At 44.7% G+C, this 14,314-nt stretch overlaps 1 protein-coding gene across 2 annotated transcripts in view; it reads left to right on the top strand.

The window, feature by feature from the left end:
* MID1 (midline 1) overlaps positions 1-14,314 on the top strand; it is a 148,310-nt gene that overhangs the window by 112,198 nt on the left and 21,798 nt on the right. For both annotated transcript variants that reach the window (XM_049643416.1, XM_049643415.1), the window contains exons 5-6: positions 2,171-2,319; positions 10,292-10,419. In XM_049643416.1, the coding sequence (XP_049499373.1) occupies positions 2,171-2,319; positions 10,292-10,419 (277 nt within the window). The remainder of the gene's footprint in view (positions 1-2,170; positions 2,320-10,291; positions 10,420-14,314) is intronic.

Here is a 14,314-nt window from a genome sequence, read left to right as displayed (position 1 = left end):
TAGGCACACCATTTTGAAAAGCTCTGATCCAGTGTATCAGATGGAATTGTACACTTGAGTTAAAATTAAAATTATTCCAACAATTGTTTTCTGCGAAGCATTCCTATGTGTTCAAAGGAGGCTCTCATTTTGACCTGTTTCAACTTACGCATGACTGAGGAGGTTTTTTTCCCTTCTCCTCTTTTTAAAAAAATTTTTTTAATGTTTATTTATTTTTAAGAGAGAGAGAGAGACAGAGTGCAAGCAGGGGAGGGGCAGAGAGAGAGAGAGGGAGACACAGAATCCTAAGCAGGCTCCAGGCTCCGAGCCGTCAGCAGAGAGCCCGACGCGGGGCTCGAATCCACGAGCCTTGAGATCATGACCTGAGCCGAAGTTGGACACTTAACCGACTGAGCCACCCAGGCGCCCCTCCCTTCTCCTCTTAATGTCACTTTTAATTTCCAATATCACGATAGAAGAAAAGAAAGAAGAGAATAGAGTTCAAGCATTGTTAGATGTGTAGTCATGGGATCACTGACCGGCGTACTGAAAGGATAAGTGATTGACACGAAGTTATTCCAAGGGAATATTGCGACCTTATGTGTCTTTTGTTAGAATGGTATTAAACATCTTTAATTCTGTTGTGTGATTCCAAATATTCCATTCACTTGGTTTGTTCGAGGGACTCTTCAGTTATTTTGCTTCCTCTGGATGTATTCACGTTAGAAGCTAAATTCAGTTTCGTGTAAACTAAGCGTCACTTCGTTCAACTCACGACCACGGTTAATCCGCTGCGGAGGGTCACTAGAATTCTGATGAGTGAAGCCTTTTGCCAGGCTTCGTATCATATACCGTTTGCTCCAAGGTTTTGACACTTCATTCTCTAACTCTCCTTTCGGGAATTTTTCTCACTCTTGCCTGAAATTTTGTGGCCGCGGTCTCTCAGCGCAGCATATTCATTTCCTTTGTTTGCTGCAGTACGACATAGCTGGAATCAGATGTTCCTTAGAGGCCTCGAGTTCTGACATCTCCTTCCTTCCTTTTCTCCGATTAAAGCTGCATGGGAATGGTAATGATGACTTGGAGAAAGAAGGAATTTCTCGGAGTTAGCAGGAATTCTGGAGGGAGCTGGAGCCAGCCCTGTCTGTAAGACAGATTAACTGGCCTCCTCCCTACCCTTTCACCCAGGGCTGGTTTCCATTCCGGAATGATCATAAAGCCGGCCAAGACCTGTCCCGAGCTGTGTGGAGAGGGCACCGGGCGCTCGGCGCTCGGCAATTCTAATTAGCAATCTAATTTTAACTTGGCTTCTGGCCCGAGGGCTTCATCTCGTAGCACATTTCAAACACCCGAGCGCATGGTCAAGTGGGTTACCGTGCACTTATCTTGGCCTACCCCAGAGGTTACGGTCAATTACGTTTGAGGGTCGTTTTCAAGCAAGACAGGATCAGGAATCGGAATGGAGGTTGGAACCAAACATGCATTTTTATCCCGACTGGGAAACGCTTATCAAAATAGTTCTTAGTTATCAAGTAAGCACAAAGTGCCTGGAAATGACGTTCCCAGTGAGGGGAAACGGCCCAGCTGTGCTTTTTTTGGCCTTCTCTCATCTGCTCAACAGGAAAAATATTAATCAATGGAAAAAACGCTCTCTTTCTGTGAATTTAACACATGAGTTTTAGATCGCGTGGGAAATAGTAATACCTCATGTTTTCACATCACAGTTTTATTACATGGATTGCAAAGAACTTTTTAGAAAATGGTTCTTACTGAAGCCACACGTTTGCACCTATGGAGATGTTTTATTTGCTTGATGGCCCAGCTGCAAACCTGAGATAAGAGAAAGTTCCAGCATTCCCTGTGATCTTTCAGTAATTGAGTGGAATAGTGGGGGAAGAGGTCTGGTGACCCTTGTAACTTACCATGGGGCAACACCTTGTTTCCCCATCAACAAGGAAGTAATCCGCCATTCAGTATTTTCCCATAAAACAAATTAGCAACGCTTCTCCAAGGAGACAAGGGCTGTCTAAGCCAGGAGTCCCGTATCGGAGATTTCCATATGTCTCTGCCTGCTTGTCGGACTTTTATTGAAGGACAACTTACGTGCAACAGAACGCACGCATCAGAAGGGTCCGGCCCGATGCGTTTTCCCTAAGCGAGCCCACCCGTGTAACCATCTCCTCTTTTCAAGGTGATGAGGCTCCGCAAACTGGCTCAGCAGATTGCAAACTGCAAGCAGTGCATTGAGCGGTCGGCATCACTTATCTCCCAAGCGGAACACTCTCTGAAGGAGAACGATCATGCGCGCTTCCTACAGACGGCGAAGAATATCACTGAGAGGTGAGTTCGGGGGCTGCTGGGAAGTTCTCAGCCGCTGGGCTCCTGTGTCTGGGGAGCGATTGGTTGGCCTTGCCCTCCCCTTGCTTTTGTTTTCATTTTCAAGGCTGAGTACCAGGGAGAATAGAGGCTTTGAGCAGCTTTGTTCCAGCTAAAGATGCTTCCCTTTGACATGTCAAAGCCTTTTCAGCAGCGCCCTGGAGTTCAAGGCCTTTGAAACAAGAGTCCACCAGCTAGAAAGAATAAAATCAGCCTTGCTTTTTTGGGGGGAGAAAGCTTATGGTGGCACAAAACCAGCATTTATTGTGACTCTCAGACCTGATCTTATCGTACGCTTGATAACAAAGAATCAGAATGAAGGCAAAGACATAAAAGGGAATCTTTTCTTCCATCTCAGGGCTCATCTGTTTGGAAAAAAAAAAAAAGAGCGAACTCCCAGGTGTTGTTTTCCGTTAGACCTGTTTTTATTTGGTCGAGAAGCTTCGCCAATTCTGAAAGGTCAAAGCTGACTCATGTGAGAGAGAGCGGACCCACCTGTCAGTCTCCTACCTCTTTCTTTGAAATGTGTGGCTTATTCTAGGGCAGGGAACATGGAGATAACATTATTTGAATGGACGGTTCAGCAGTAGAACTGGTGGGAGTCTGTGCTCCCTTGGTCCGAGTACTTGATCGGTACAGAATCACTTGTTCTCCCTGATGCAAAAACCTACAGCAGCTTTCGTGGAGCCACAAAATGCACCTGACTCACCTAAATGATATCTCCAAGCCTTGCCAGTGCCCTTGACCTCTCATTCATTCTGCTTTTCAGAGTCACTTTTCCCTTATCCAGAGCAATAATAGAATCCAATCACCGGACAACCCCAGGCAGCTCATTCATGCTGGTCTTTATCCTAGAGCAGGAGTCTGCCAACTCCTATAAAGGACCAGAGAGTAAATATTTTCAGCTTTGCAACTTATGAGGTCTCCTTAGAAGCTGCTCAACCCGGCCGTGATAGCTCTCTATCAGCCTCGCTTAGACAGTACAGAAACACTGTCTAAAGGGTGTTTCTAAAAACATTTCGCAAAACAGGTATTTGGCCCTCTGGCTGTATTTTGCCAACCCCTGGCCCAGGGGGGAAAATACCATCCTATGAATTGAATTTCTTCAAGGAAAGAGAAAGAAAGCCAACATTAGTTGAGTGCTTGCTTGTGGCGGCCACTGTGCTAATTCTCAAAATGTCGTGTACAGGTAGGCATTGATATTTCCGTTTCCGCTCTTCTTTCAATTAGAGTAACGTACAGTAGTAGTTTGACAACTCTGGTCTCGTATTGAACCGGCCTCGCCGTGTTGTTATAGTTGAGAAAGATTTCTTCCGCGATTGGTTCCGATACCTGATCTCTTCCAAAGCACGTGGATAGCAGCTGGTTATATCCTTAAAATGATCATGTCCCTACTCTTAAGAGAAGCCAGTTTCTTTCCTCGTGTCTCCTAGGTTCCAAGCGTTTAATTGTCTTCCCAGCTCTCATCTGGACTGTATCCAATTGTTTTATATGCATCCTAAAGTTAGAAAGTGCAAATACCACTAATAACTCCGGTGTACCTAGGGCAGTCTACTAGACGGTGTTTACACTATGTCATGATTTCCAACTGGGATCCAAGTACTTTTCTCCAGCTTTAAATCATGAGATGGCCAGATGAAATGGCTACTGTGAAGTGCATTTCTCAGCAATCCCTAAAAATTTGATCACGTGTAATATGAAGAAATTCTCAAGGGCAGAGAATGTGGCCCCATACCAGTTAAGACAGAACATTCTGGGCGTACCTGGGTGGCTCAGCCGGTTGAGCGTCCAGCTTCGACTCGGGTCATGGTCTCGCGGTTCATGAGTTCGAGCCCCACATCGGGCTCACTGCTGTCAGCTTGTTTGCGTGGAGCCCACTTCAGATCCTCCGTCTTCCTCTCTCTGCTTCTCCCCTGCTTACGCTCTTCCAAAAATAAATATTAAAAGAAAAAAAGAACATTCTGAAAGAAGGCCTACCTACCTTTGAAGTGTAACATAAGCACATGAATGTCCACATGTGATCTCCCTCAGATCCAGCAGGGTATAACTGGTCCCATTCACCTCCACCCGTAACAAGCCCATCTCTTCAAGAACAGAAACATGACTTTGAGTTTTCTTTCTACAAATGAATTATATAATACGGTTGACCCTCAAACAGCATGGGTTTGAATTGCACAGGTGCACTTATACATAGATTTTTAAAAATAAATACAGTACAGTGCTGTAAATGTACTTTCTCTCATGATTTTCTTAATAATATTTTCTATAATAATATTTCTTAATATTTCTAATAATAGTTTCTTCTCTCTAGCTTACTGTATTGTAAGAATGCAGAATATAATGGATATGACATACAAAAAAATGTGTTAATCGACTATTTATGTTACCAGTAAGGCTTCTGGTCAACAGTAGGCTATTAGTAGTTATGTTTGGCGGGGGAGGAATCAAAAGTTATACATGGGTTTTCAACTGGGTGGGGGTCAGCACCCCTAACCACCCCCCCATTGTTCAAAGGTCAACTGAGCAATATATTCTCAAGCATCACTAATACATAGTTCTCGCTGTGATTGTGTGTGCACTTTTATAAAGTTATTATTTTTTTTAAGTTTATTTATTTTGAGGGGGGGGGAATGCAGCAGGGTGAGCCTGGGAGGGGCAGAAAGAGAGAGGGAGAGACAGAATCCCAAACAGGCTCTGTCTGTCAGCACAGAGCTTGATGCAGGGCTCAATCTCACGAACGGTGAGATCCTGACCTAAGCCGAAATGAAGACTTTGATTCTTAACTGACTGAGCCACCCAAGCACCCCTAAAATTATTGTAAATAAGCAAAATTATGCACTAAGTCCAGACATAAGAAAGTCGGCCGCCTGTTTATGAGAAGGCTAAACTTCCATCAAAGTTTAAAGACATAGTACCTGTAAAAATTTGCCAACATCCTTCGTCCCCCCGTTTCTGCAGCCCCTCTCTTCTGTCTTCATTTGTCAATCTTCTTGGTCACTTCCCGAGCCTTTCTCTTTCTAGGACTGGAATGAAGGGAAAGGGCAGGGGGCTTGGACTAGGACCTGGGAAACTTGGGCAGATCCCAGCACTGCCACTTTTTAACTGCGATCCTTTGGGGTTTATCCGTGAGGTATTTTCTGCTAAGAGGAGTGGGCTCGTAATAGCTACCTCTATCGGTAATTTTGATAATACTGCTGATATCCTATCCTAAGAATAGGCCTTTAACGTCATTGATACTCCATACTGTATGTTGGATTTAAGTTTTCAGAGTTCATTGTGTCGGTACGGCCCTGCCTTGTGTGTCTCTTCTGGGGCTGGTCTCTGCCTGTCTCAACTCTTCAATCCTTTACTTAGTAAGCATTCCACTCTGGGACGTGACTTCATGATTCTGCCTCCTATTGTGTCTGCCTTGGGCGTTGGCACCTGTATACTTCCAAACCATCTTTATTCTTCTAGTCAAGGGTGGAAAGCCCAGAACAAACTTGGAATCCTGCAAGCCTTCCTAAAGTGAGACTTGGGGGAGGTTTTTCGACATCTTTAAACCACTTGAAGTGGATATGTTCACCTACAGGCTGAATCAAACTGCAAAAAGCTTTTTGATTTAGAAACAGTAAGAAAAAAAAAAAGGAGAGAGACCCTCAAGCTTTACCTTGTAGGAGATGCATGTGCTTTGGAATCAAGTGTCCGGCTCTGTGTTCATTGCCTGGCAGTAATTACGGACGGCATTGGGGCTGCTCCTTTAACACTTGTGAGTCCAATCTTGCTCGCACGTTCCTAGCAGGCGGAACCCCAGCCATCTTGTTTCCACCATTATAGCCCCAGCACGTAGCAAACTGCCTGACGTGAATGAATGAGTGAACAAATTATAAAACAGGTCGAAGAGTCCTACCTAATGCAGTTGTCACAGGGACAAAATGAGATAATGTAGTAAAACTATTATTCCAGTTCCCGTCCCAAGGTGAACGTGCAACAAATGCTCATTCCCGTCCTTCCTACTCACTGAGTTGATGCAAACAGATTGTATAACATACCGCATTCTCAAGCCATGCTAACGTATAGGTCTTTTGTAGGATTGTATGGGCGTCTTTACAAAGTCACGTTAAGCAAAACTTTTCACTGAATTGAAGCATAAGAAAGTTGGTCTACTGGTTATGAGAAATCTGAAGTTTTCGCAGCGAATTCTCAAGAGGAGTGTTAAAGGAAACTTCCCTCTCAACGGTACCCATTTTTCAGACCTTCTAGGAGGGTGTCCGACCCCACAGAGTGACCCCTCTGCCCTTGAACACCTAAGCAGTTCAAGGATCCATCAGACTTACCCCAAATATAAAGCCCAGAGCTTCCAGTTGTCAGCTCTGGCAAGATGTCACTTGATTTTAAGAATTTAAGCACATGTGATGAGTGGTTTTTGAAGAGTGTTCTGGTGGGGTGTTAATTGGTATTAAAACAACAAAATTCCAGAGCCAAATGCATCCGGGAAATCTTGAGCAGACCCAAGTAAACCACATTTTGTTGCCATGAGACCTCGCTGGGTTTTACTGTGGTGATGTGCCCTCTCGCCCAAGAGAGACGACCCATTTAAGTGCCATTGTCGGGGGCCTGGCATGGGGGCGATATTCAGCAGGAAGGGTAGAGCATCTTGCCCTGACATGGACTATTTGACAGAAACCCTGTAAGCAGTGTAATTCTAGACACATCCACCTTCTGGAAAACTGGCCCCATGTGGCTCCTAGCAAACAGAGTGTTATAGAGATTAGAGCCATCAAAGTACAACCAGAAACAGAAGTAATGTGCAGTCCACCCTCTTAAACATCAGCATAGGGCACAAAGTCCTTATTTGCCTCAATATGACCAAGGCTTCACATACACCTACAGGCATGTGCACACATGTGTGTACACACACACACACACACACACACACACACACACACACACAACTGTGAAGGCACAGAATTGCGAAAGTGGCCTAACACTGATGGCCCTGGTGGATTTTGGCAGCTCATCTGAAAGGCCAGAAGACGGGCAACAAGGATTTGGGGAATAAAAACGTGACCTAAAATGTTGAATCTGGCAGCTCTCCCCTCGCCCATCACTCCAATTAAGAATTTGAAACTGTAGCCAATGATAAATATCTTTCCTTCCATCAAAAAACTGTGTAGGTGTTAAAGGCTGCAGTAACTCCGCAGATCCTTGCTGTCAGTCTTTGCCTCTCAGGCTTAGGGACTTTCAGCCTTTCCGTTCCCACCCCGCAAAGTTCCCACCATCAAGATGACAGGCATTTTTAACCCTGTCACGTGACCGAAGCACATTTTTAGTTACCTGTGGACCATAGGACCCGGAGAAACTTGGGAGAACTCTATTCTGGATGAGCCTGAACAGAAGCTTCTGCCCCTGGACTGGGCAAGTGCTAAGGCGAGAGTCAGAGGCCTTAAGGTCCTCTCAGCCCAAGACCTTCTAATTGGGGTTTCGCTTTGAAATTTTTATTTGAGGAGTTCAAATGCCGTTAGAGCATTTCTTTTAACTTTTCTGCACCGATGCAAATATGTCGGGCTCTTCAGCCCCTGGCATACTTTAAGGGCTTAGTAAATATTTGCTGAATAATCCTGGGATCTCTCGGAGTTTTGAGGAGTTTTTCTGATTATGGGTCATAAGGAAAGCATGTTTAAGTACAGTTTGACCATCTGTAAAAAATGCCTAGCAACCGTCCCTTTATCCATCGGTCTAAATTAGCAGGTGTGTTAGTCACAATAATTTGCCCATTTCCCTCGGGCGCAATCTTTAGCCAACAAGATCCCGTAACTCTGCTATTTACTGTTTCTTGGTGAAAAGGTGAGGTGGTGAATTTAGACTCTCCACCCTCATTGAAACACTTGAAACTTTTCTTTCCAGAGTTTATGCCTCTTCAAACGTTCATCTATGGATCCCAATATCATTTCGATTATTACATTGTTAATTATCCTGTCTCCTTCCCTCCCCTCCACAGAACTGAAAATGTACCAGAAGTACAAGTATAGAAATTCTATTTCTAAGGATTTTGAGCACTTCACAGGTGTAACTATTATTATCTTTTTTAAGGGTTTTTAAATGTTTATTCGTTTTTGAGAGAGAGAGAGAGAGAGACAGAGTGTGAGCGGGGGAGGGGCAGGGAGCATAGGAGACACAGAATCCGAAGCAAGCTCCAGGCTCTGAGCTGTCAGCACAGAGCCCGATGCGGGGCTCAAACCCACGAACTGGGAGATCGTGACCTGAGAAGTCGGATGCACAGCCAACCGAGCCACCCAGGCGCCCCGAAAATATATTATGTTTATAAAATACAAAGTTTCGGGGCGCCTGGGTGGCTCAGTTGGTTAAGTGGCTGACTTCACCTCAGGTCGTGATCTATCAGTTCATGATTTCGAGGCCCACATCAGGCTCTGTGCTAAGAGCTTGGAGCCTGGAGCCTGCTTTGGATTCTGTGTATCTCTCTCTGCCCCTCCCATGCTTGTGCGCTCTCTCTCGCTCTCTCTCTCTCTCTCTCTCTCTCTCAAAAATAAACATTAGGGGCACCTGGGTGGCTCAGTCGGTTAAGCGGCCGACTTCGGCTCAGGTCATGATCTCGCGGTCCGTGAGTTCGAGCCCCGCGTCGGGCTCTGTGCTGACAGCTCAGAGCCTGGAGCCTGTTTCAGATTCTGTGTCTCCCTCTCTCTGACCCTCCCCCGTTCATGCTCTGTCTCTCTCTGTCTCAAAAATAAATACACGTTAAAAAAATTTAAAAAAAAAATAAATAAATAAACATTAAAAAATTTTTGAAATAAAATAAAACACAAAGTTTTAAGAGCCACTAAGAGGTATAGAAGGAGCTACATCCCCTTAGGTAACGAGGTTGAAATTTTTCTAGGTTAAACGGAAGAGTAGAGGCCTGGAATTCTCCTCCTGGCTGGGGCCAGCCAGCTTTGTGACCTTGTATAAATGGTGGTGTTTACCAAACTTAATGAAATACCCAGATCACCAAGATTATGAGGCTGGCATAACCTGATATGCTCAGAAGTGGCCTACATCGTGCCACAATTGTATTGCCTTTAAGAGAATCGCCTGCGGTTCTTAAACTAGTCAGATTGTTCTGCCATTAGTAACCGAACTTTGCAAATCGACTTGAGAGCTCAACACAGGCCTCTCGGGAGATCTCTCATACATAGCAGGAGAGTCAGACCCACCAGTACCTTGCCGTAGAGTTTATGAACGAGAACTCTAACTAGCAACCCTAAATGAAGAGGAGAAACGGTGTGTCCGTTGGAGGAATGTGAGAGAAAGCTCATGAATATTTTTCATGGCATCTGCCGGGAATATGGGGCAAAACAATGAATACAAGGAGAATGGAGCGAGCCAGGGAGAAAACTCCTTTCTTAATGTGTATTTCAGAGAGGGGCTGGTAATTGATGAAACTAATCCAATATCTGGAAACATTCTTTTTTAATCCTCACTTTGCCTTTTATGCAGTTTGAAATTTTGGAGACTCCTCTTTGAAGTAGAGCAGGGTCGGGTCTGAAAGGAACAAACCGTTTCCCAGACAGATGTGTGAAGAAATGCCCGGAGCTATGAGCTTCTCGCTGGGGTTAGATGTGAAGGGGCCAGGCTGTTAAATACACAGCAACATGAAATATGAATATTCTTTCACCTCCGTGGGGAATTTTTTTCCGAGGTAAAAAGAAAGGCGGCGGGGGGGGGGGGGGCAGAACGCTATTCTACTGTTTACCCAATTCCTTTGCCTGGTCTTTGAGCTTCCATTCATTAGTATGGTGTTCCTGTGCTGTGCCACTCCAAGATCCTTTCTGAGGCTCACGTGTGAAAACAGCACGGTTTTAAAATGGTATTTCTTGTCCTTTTATTGTCTTTCATTCCTATGCAGCGACAGCGAAAGCCATCTTGACAGTTCTAAAATGTTGTTTTGTTTACATTACAGAGTCTCCATGGCAACTGCATCATCCCAGGTCCTAATTCCTGAAATCAACCTCAATGACACCTTTGACACCTTTGCCTTAGATTTTTCCCGAGAGAAGAAGTTGCTAGAATGTCTGGATTACCTTACAGGTAATGTCTTGCGTGTGTGTGTGTGTGTGTGTGTGTGTGAGTGTGTGTGTGTGGGGGGGTTAATATTGTGTACATTCGGGGATACGCATACTTTGCCCCCCAGATCCGTTCCCTAAAAACCAGAGGGGTGCGCTTCTGATTTAGGAATGGAGTCTAATAGTCCCATAAACAATTTCTGGCACTCTTTTTTCTTTTTTTTTTTCACTCAAAACAGTACAGTCTGAGACCAAACTGGGAACAGAGGAAAAAGGAGAATCTCAATAACTGAAAACATACTTACCACCATTCTCCCTCCCTCTCAGAGTGTGGGTACCACAAATAATGGCTCTGTTGGCCATCGCAGGGATACATAAGGGAGTGTGGCTATTTTCCATTTCATCTCAGCAAGGCATCGGGCTCTCACGGTGTCTTGCCAGAGAAAAACTTGGCAGCTAACTTCGATTGGGTGTCTACCCTGCTCCGGCTTTTTGTATGTGAGAGCCTGTTTAATCTTCCCAACATCCAACTGAGGTCAAGTGTTGTCAGCCTCATTCTGCAGAGGACGGAGGTCACCCATCTTGCGGGAGGTCAGGTAGCCAAGGACTTGGCAGAGTTAGCATTTGCTTGGGTCTGTACAGACTCCCAAAGACCTCCTGGTCTTTCTCGTAAAAGACCGCATTTCATCTTGGCAAAGGTCACCGTGGCAAACGTCCCAGAAATCACACGCGAATTCCTGGTACCATGTTTCCAATAGGCATTTTTTGGGTCAAACTTAAGAAACAAAAGCAAACAACAATAAAAGAAAACCTTAGCCTCCTCCCATTCCTAACCATGCTTCCAGATTTTTCTTTGCTGTCAACCTCTAGAGCGAGAACTGAAATCATTCGCTGGGAGGATGTGGACTGTTTAGATGACCTCTATTTGTGTTAGCCAAACCCACCGGTGCCTATGACTTCAGGAAAGCTCCATGTATACAGTGAAGCCAGATGTGCACCGAACTCAGGACAGGCGGCCCTCGAGAGACCACATCCCTGGCTTAGTTAGCATGGCATCAGCTTCTCGACTCCAGCTCTGTGTGCGTGTGTGTGTGTGTTTGGGGGAGAGTGGTTGGAAAAGACGGAGCAGGAGAAAGGGAACATTGTGTATAGTTTGTTTTTACAGTCTGTGGATCAAAATCAAGGAGTTTTATATCCAAGGGGCGTTATACCCAGACAGGTTTTTTCTTCACAAGCATCCGAGGCGCTGTTTTTAGCCTTTCTGCATTTGCAAGGGAAGCGGTCATCCCACAAACTTCTTATCTTCTGTAATTCTTTCAAACCACACCACTCAAAGAAGTTGACTCAAAAATGCATTTGCAGTAAGGAACCAAACTTGGTTTCAAACACTTATGAATACCCTGCCCTCCTTTTTTAAGCTTTTCACTCTGAGATTTATCTAAACTAACTACCCCATAGAACCTTCCACGATGATAAAAACGTTCTATATCTACACCGTCCATTATGGTAGCCGCTACCCACATGGGGCCATCAAAAACTTGAAATGTGTGCGGCGAGTTTTTACTTTTATTTAACTGTAATTAAATGTAATTGAAATTTAAAAAGCCACATGGAGCTCGTGGCTACTGCATTAGACAGTGCTTTCTCTGGCCAAGCTGTTTTTCATAATGACATCCGATTAAAAAAAGCTCTTTTTTTCTTACATCATTTGGGATTGAGTGTGATCGCAACAACAGAAAATCCACTTAGCAGTGACTAAACCCATCAAGGAGTGTTTGTATCCCAGGAACAGGAGGACGGAGCTGTGTGTCCCGGGCCTGGGTAGCGGCTCACTGACGACCTCAGACTCTAGCTCTCTTCTTTTTCTGCTCTGCCGTCTTCACTGTGTTGCCTTTTCGCCACACGATCGATCACAGCACAACTACCCCACCTCCGTGCATTATGCTCAAATTACAGGCAAAAAGAGAGGGACACAGGGGAGATGATGACAAAGATCCGTGAGCCAGCTTTGTCTTGGGTTATTAGGAAAATGAGAAGCTTGCTCAGAAGACCCATCTAGCAAACTCCCACCTGTGTCTTATGGGCCAGATCCATGTCACAAGGTCACAGCCAAGGACACAGAAGAACGAAACACTGTTTGGCTGGGCACTTGGCCTTTCTGCACAAAATCAGTGTCTCGTTGACCTGAGTGTATCCTCCCCTTCCCCAAGAATTGTTTAATGGTATTTCAGTGGGCACACCTTCATGGGCTAATCTCTAAGCCAATGCCAGAATAGTGATTAAAGGAGAAAATGTGAAAGCACTTGGCCCCGACTAGTACCAAGCACACCATGTATCATCCCCGATGCCTGTTTATGCCAAACGAAAGATCACATGGGGTACCTGCTCTTATGCCTTCTTAACTGTCAACCTCAAATACAAATTTGGTCCACTTCTAGACATAACAGCGATCCTGGCCATAACATAGGATGCTTGGCTGATATTGCCAAGTCCAAATAGCCTATCAGACATTCGTAAGCAGGAAATGAAGTGTTTGCGGAATATGAGCCCGCCATTTCTTGTGTCCTGTTTATGACAGAGGCAGGAAAATAACAGCTCTGCTACCCGGTCCATGAATATTGAAATTGGGAGCATGGTGCTATTTTCATTTACCGTAAATTAGGTATTGACTTTTCAGGACAAACCCATTGGGCTGATAATCAAAACAGGGTTAGCCCGTGTGGCTGTGAAAACAAGATTTTTTTTTTCCCTGTGACATGCCTCTAAGCGGTATGTCAAGTTAATAACCCGGAGAGGTGACATTTCCTCCCCGATTGCAGCAACTGCCGTGTGCCTCCCAGCCACTCGCTTATTTTGAGCATAAGTTTTCTTTATGTTTAATCATATATTGCAATGCAGAAAGAACACAACCTTTCTACAGCGGTGGATGGAAAAAATAATTCAATGAACTGTTTAGATCATGGGAGAATAAGCATTTCTCCACTGGTCCAGGCGGGGTGATCCCACACGAACACGGACAATTGGAAGCACGTTTTATGGTGCGGCCGGGCCTCCCCCGCAGAATGCATCTCCGGGTTGGTGTCGCTGATTCATGCACATCAAAGTCACAGCGCATGACGCTAAGTCTTGCATGTGGATACTTCAGGAGATAGGTGTGTAAATACATATTCCAGAAAGAATGCTTTAAAGGCTCTACAGAGCCTTTCTGTCTTAATGCACAGCTTAATGCAGCCTCTGCCACGGGTAGGTGCTCATTAATAATGTTTGTAGAATCCAATAACCAAGAGACAAAGCTGGTCTATGTGACTTTGTACAGCAAACATACTTCATACTTGGCCGCCTACCGTATTTGTCCTGAATACACCGTCAGGTGGCAAAAGGAAGAATACGAAAACAGTTAGGGTCTTAAATTTGCCATGTTTACAGACTTTTCTCCTTCTTTGGGTTTGCTCAGGCCTCATCAATCCTAATCGCAATTTAAAGCAAGAAAGAACTCTGCAATGATGTAAACTGAGGCTGCTACCAATCTGTAGAATGCTGCAATTTTCTCCTTTTTTGAAGTTAGGTTCTAGTATCCAGAAGAGTGGAAATAAAGGCCTGGATCAGTTCTCTAAGTCAGGGGTTGGCAAACTTTGACTATAAAGGGCCAGATGGTAAATATTTTAGGCTTTGCAGGACATATGGTCCCAACTACTCAACTCTGCTGTTGCACAAAAGCAGCCACAGACAATACGTAAATGAATGAGCCTGGCTGTGTTCCAATAAAACTTTATTTACAAAAATAGGCAGTGGGCCAGATTTGGCCCATAGCCATAGTTTGCCAACCCCTGCTCTAAAAGATTATTGCCGGTGCAAAGCACTCACTGCCTACTCTTTTTCTTGCTCACAAACTCTTCTCATAAAACCAGTTACTGAAATCA

This window comes from Panthera uncia, chromosome X, assembly GCF_023721935.1.
Source record: "Panthera uncia isolate 11264 chromosome X, Puncia_PCG_1.0, whole genome shotgun sequence".
Lineage (NCBI taxonomy): Eukaryota > Metazoa > Chordata > Mammalia > Carnivora > Felidae > Panthera > Panthera uncia.
This window is presented reverse-complemented; position numbering and strand designations above follow the sequence as displayed.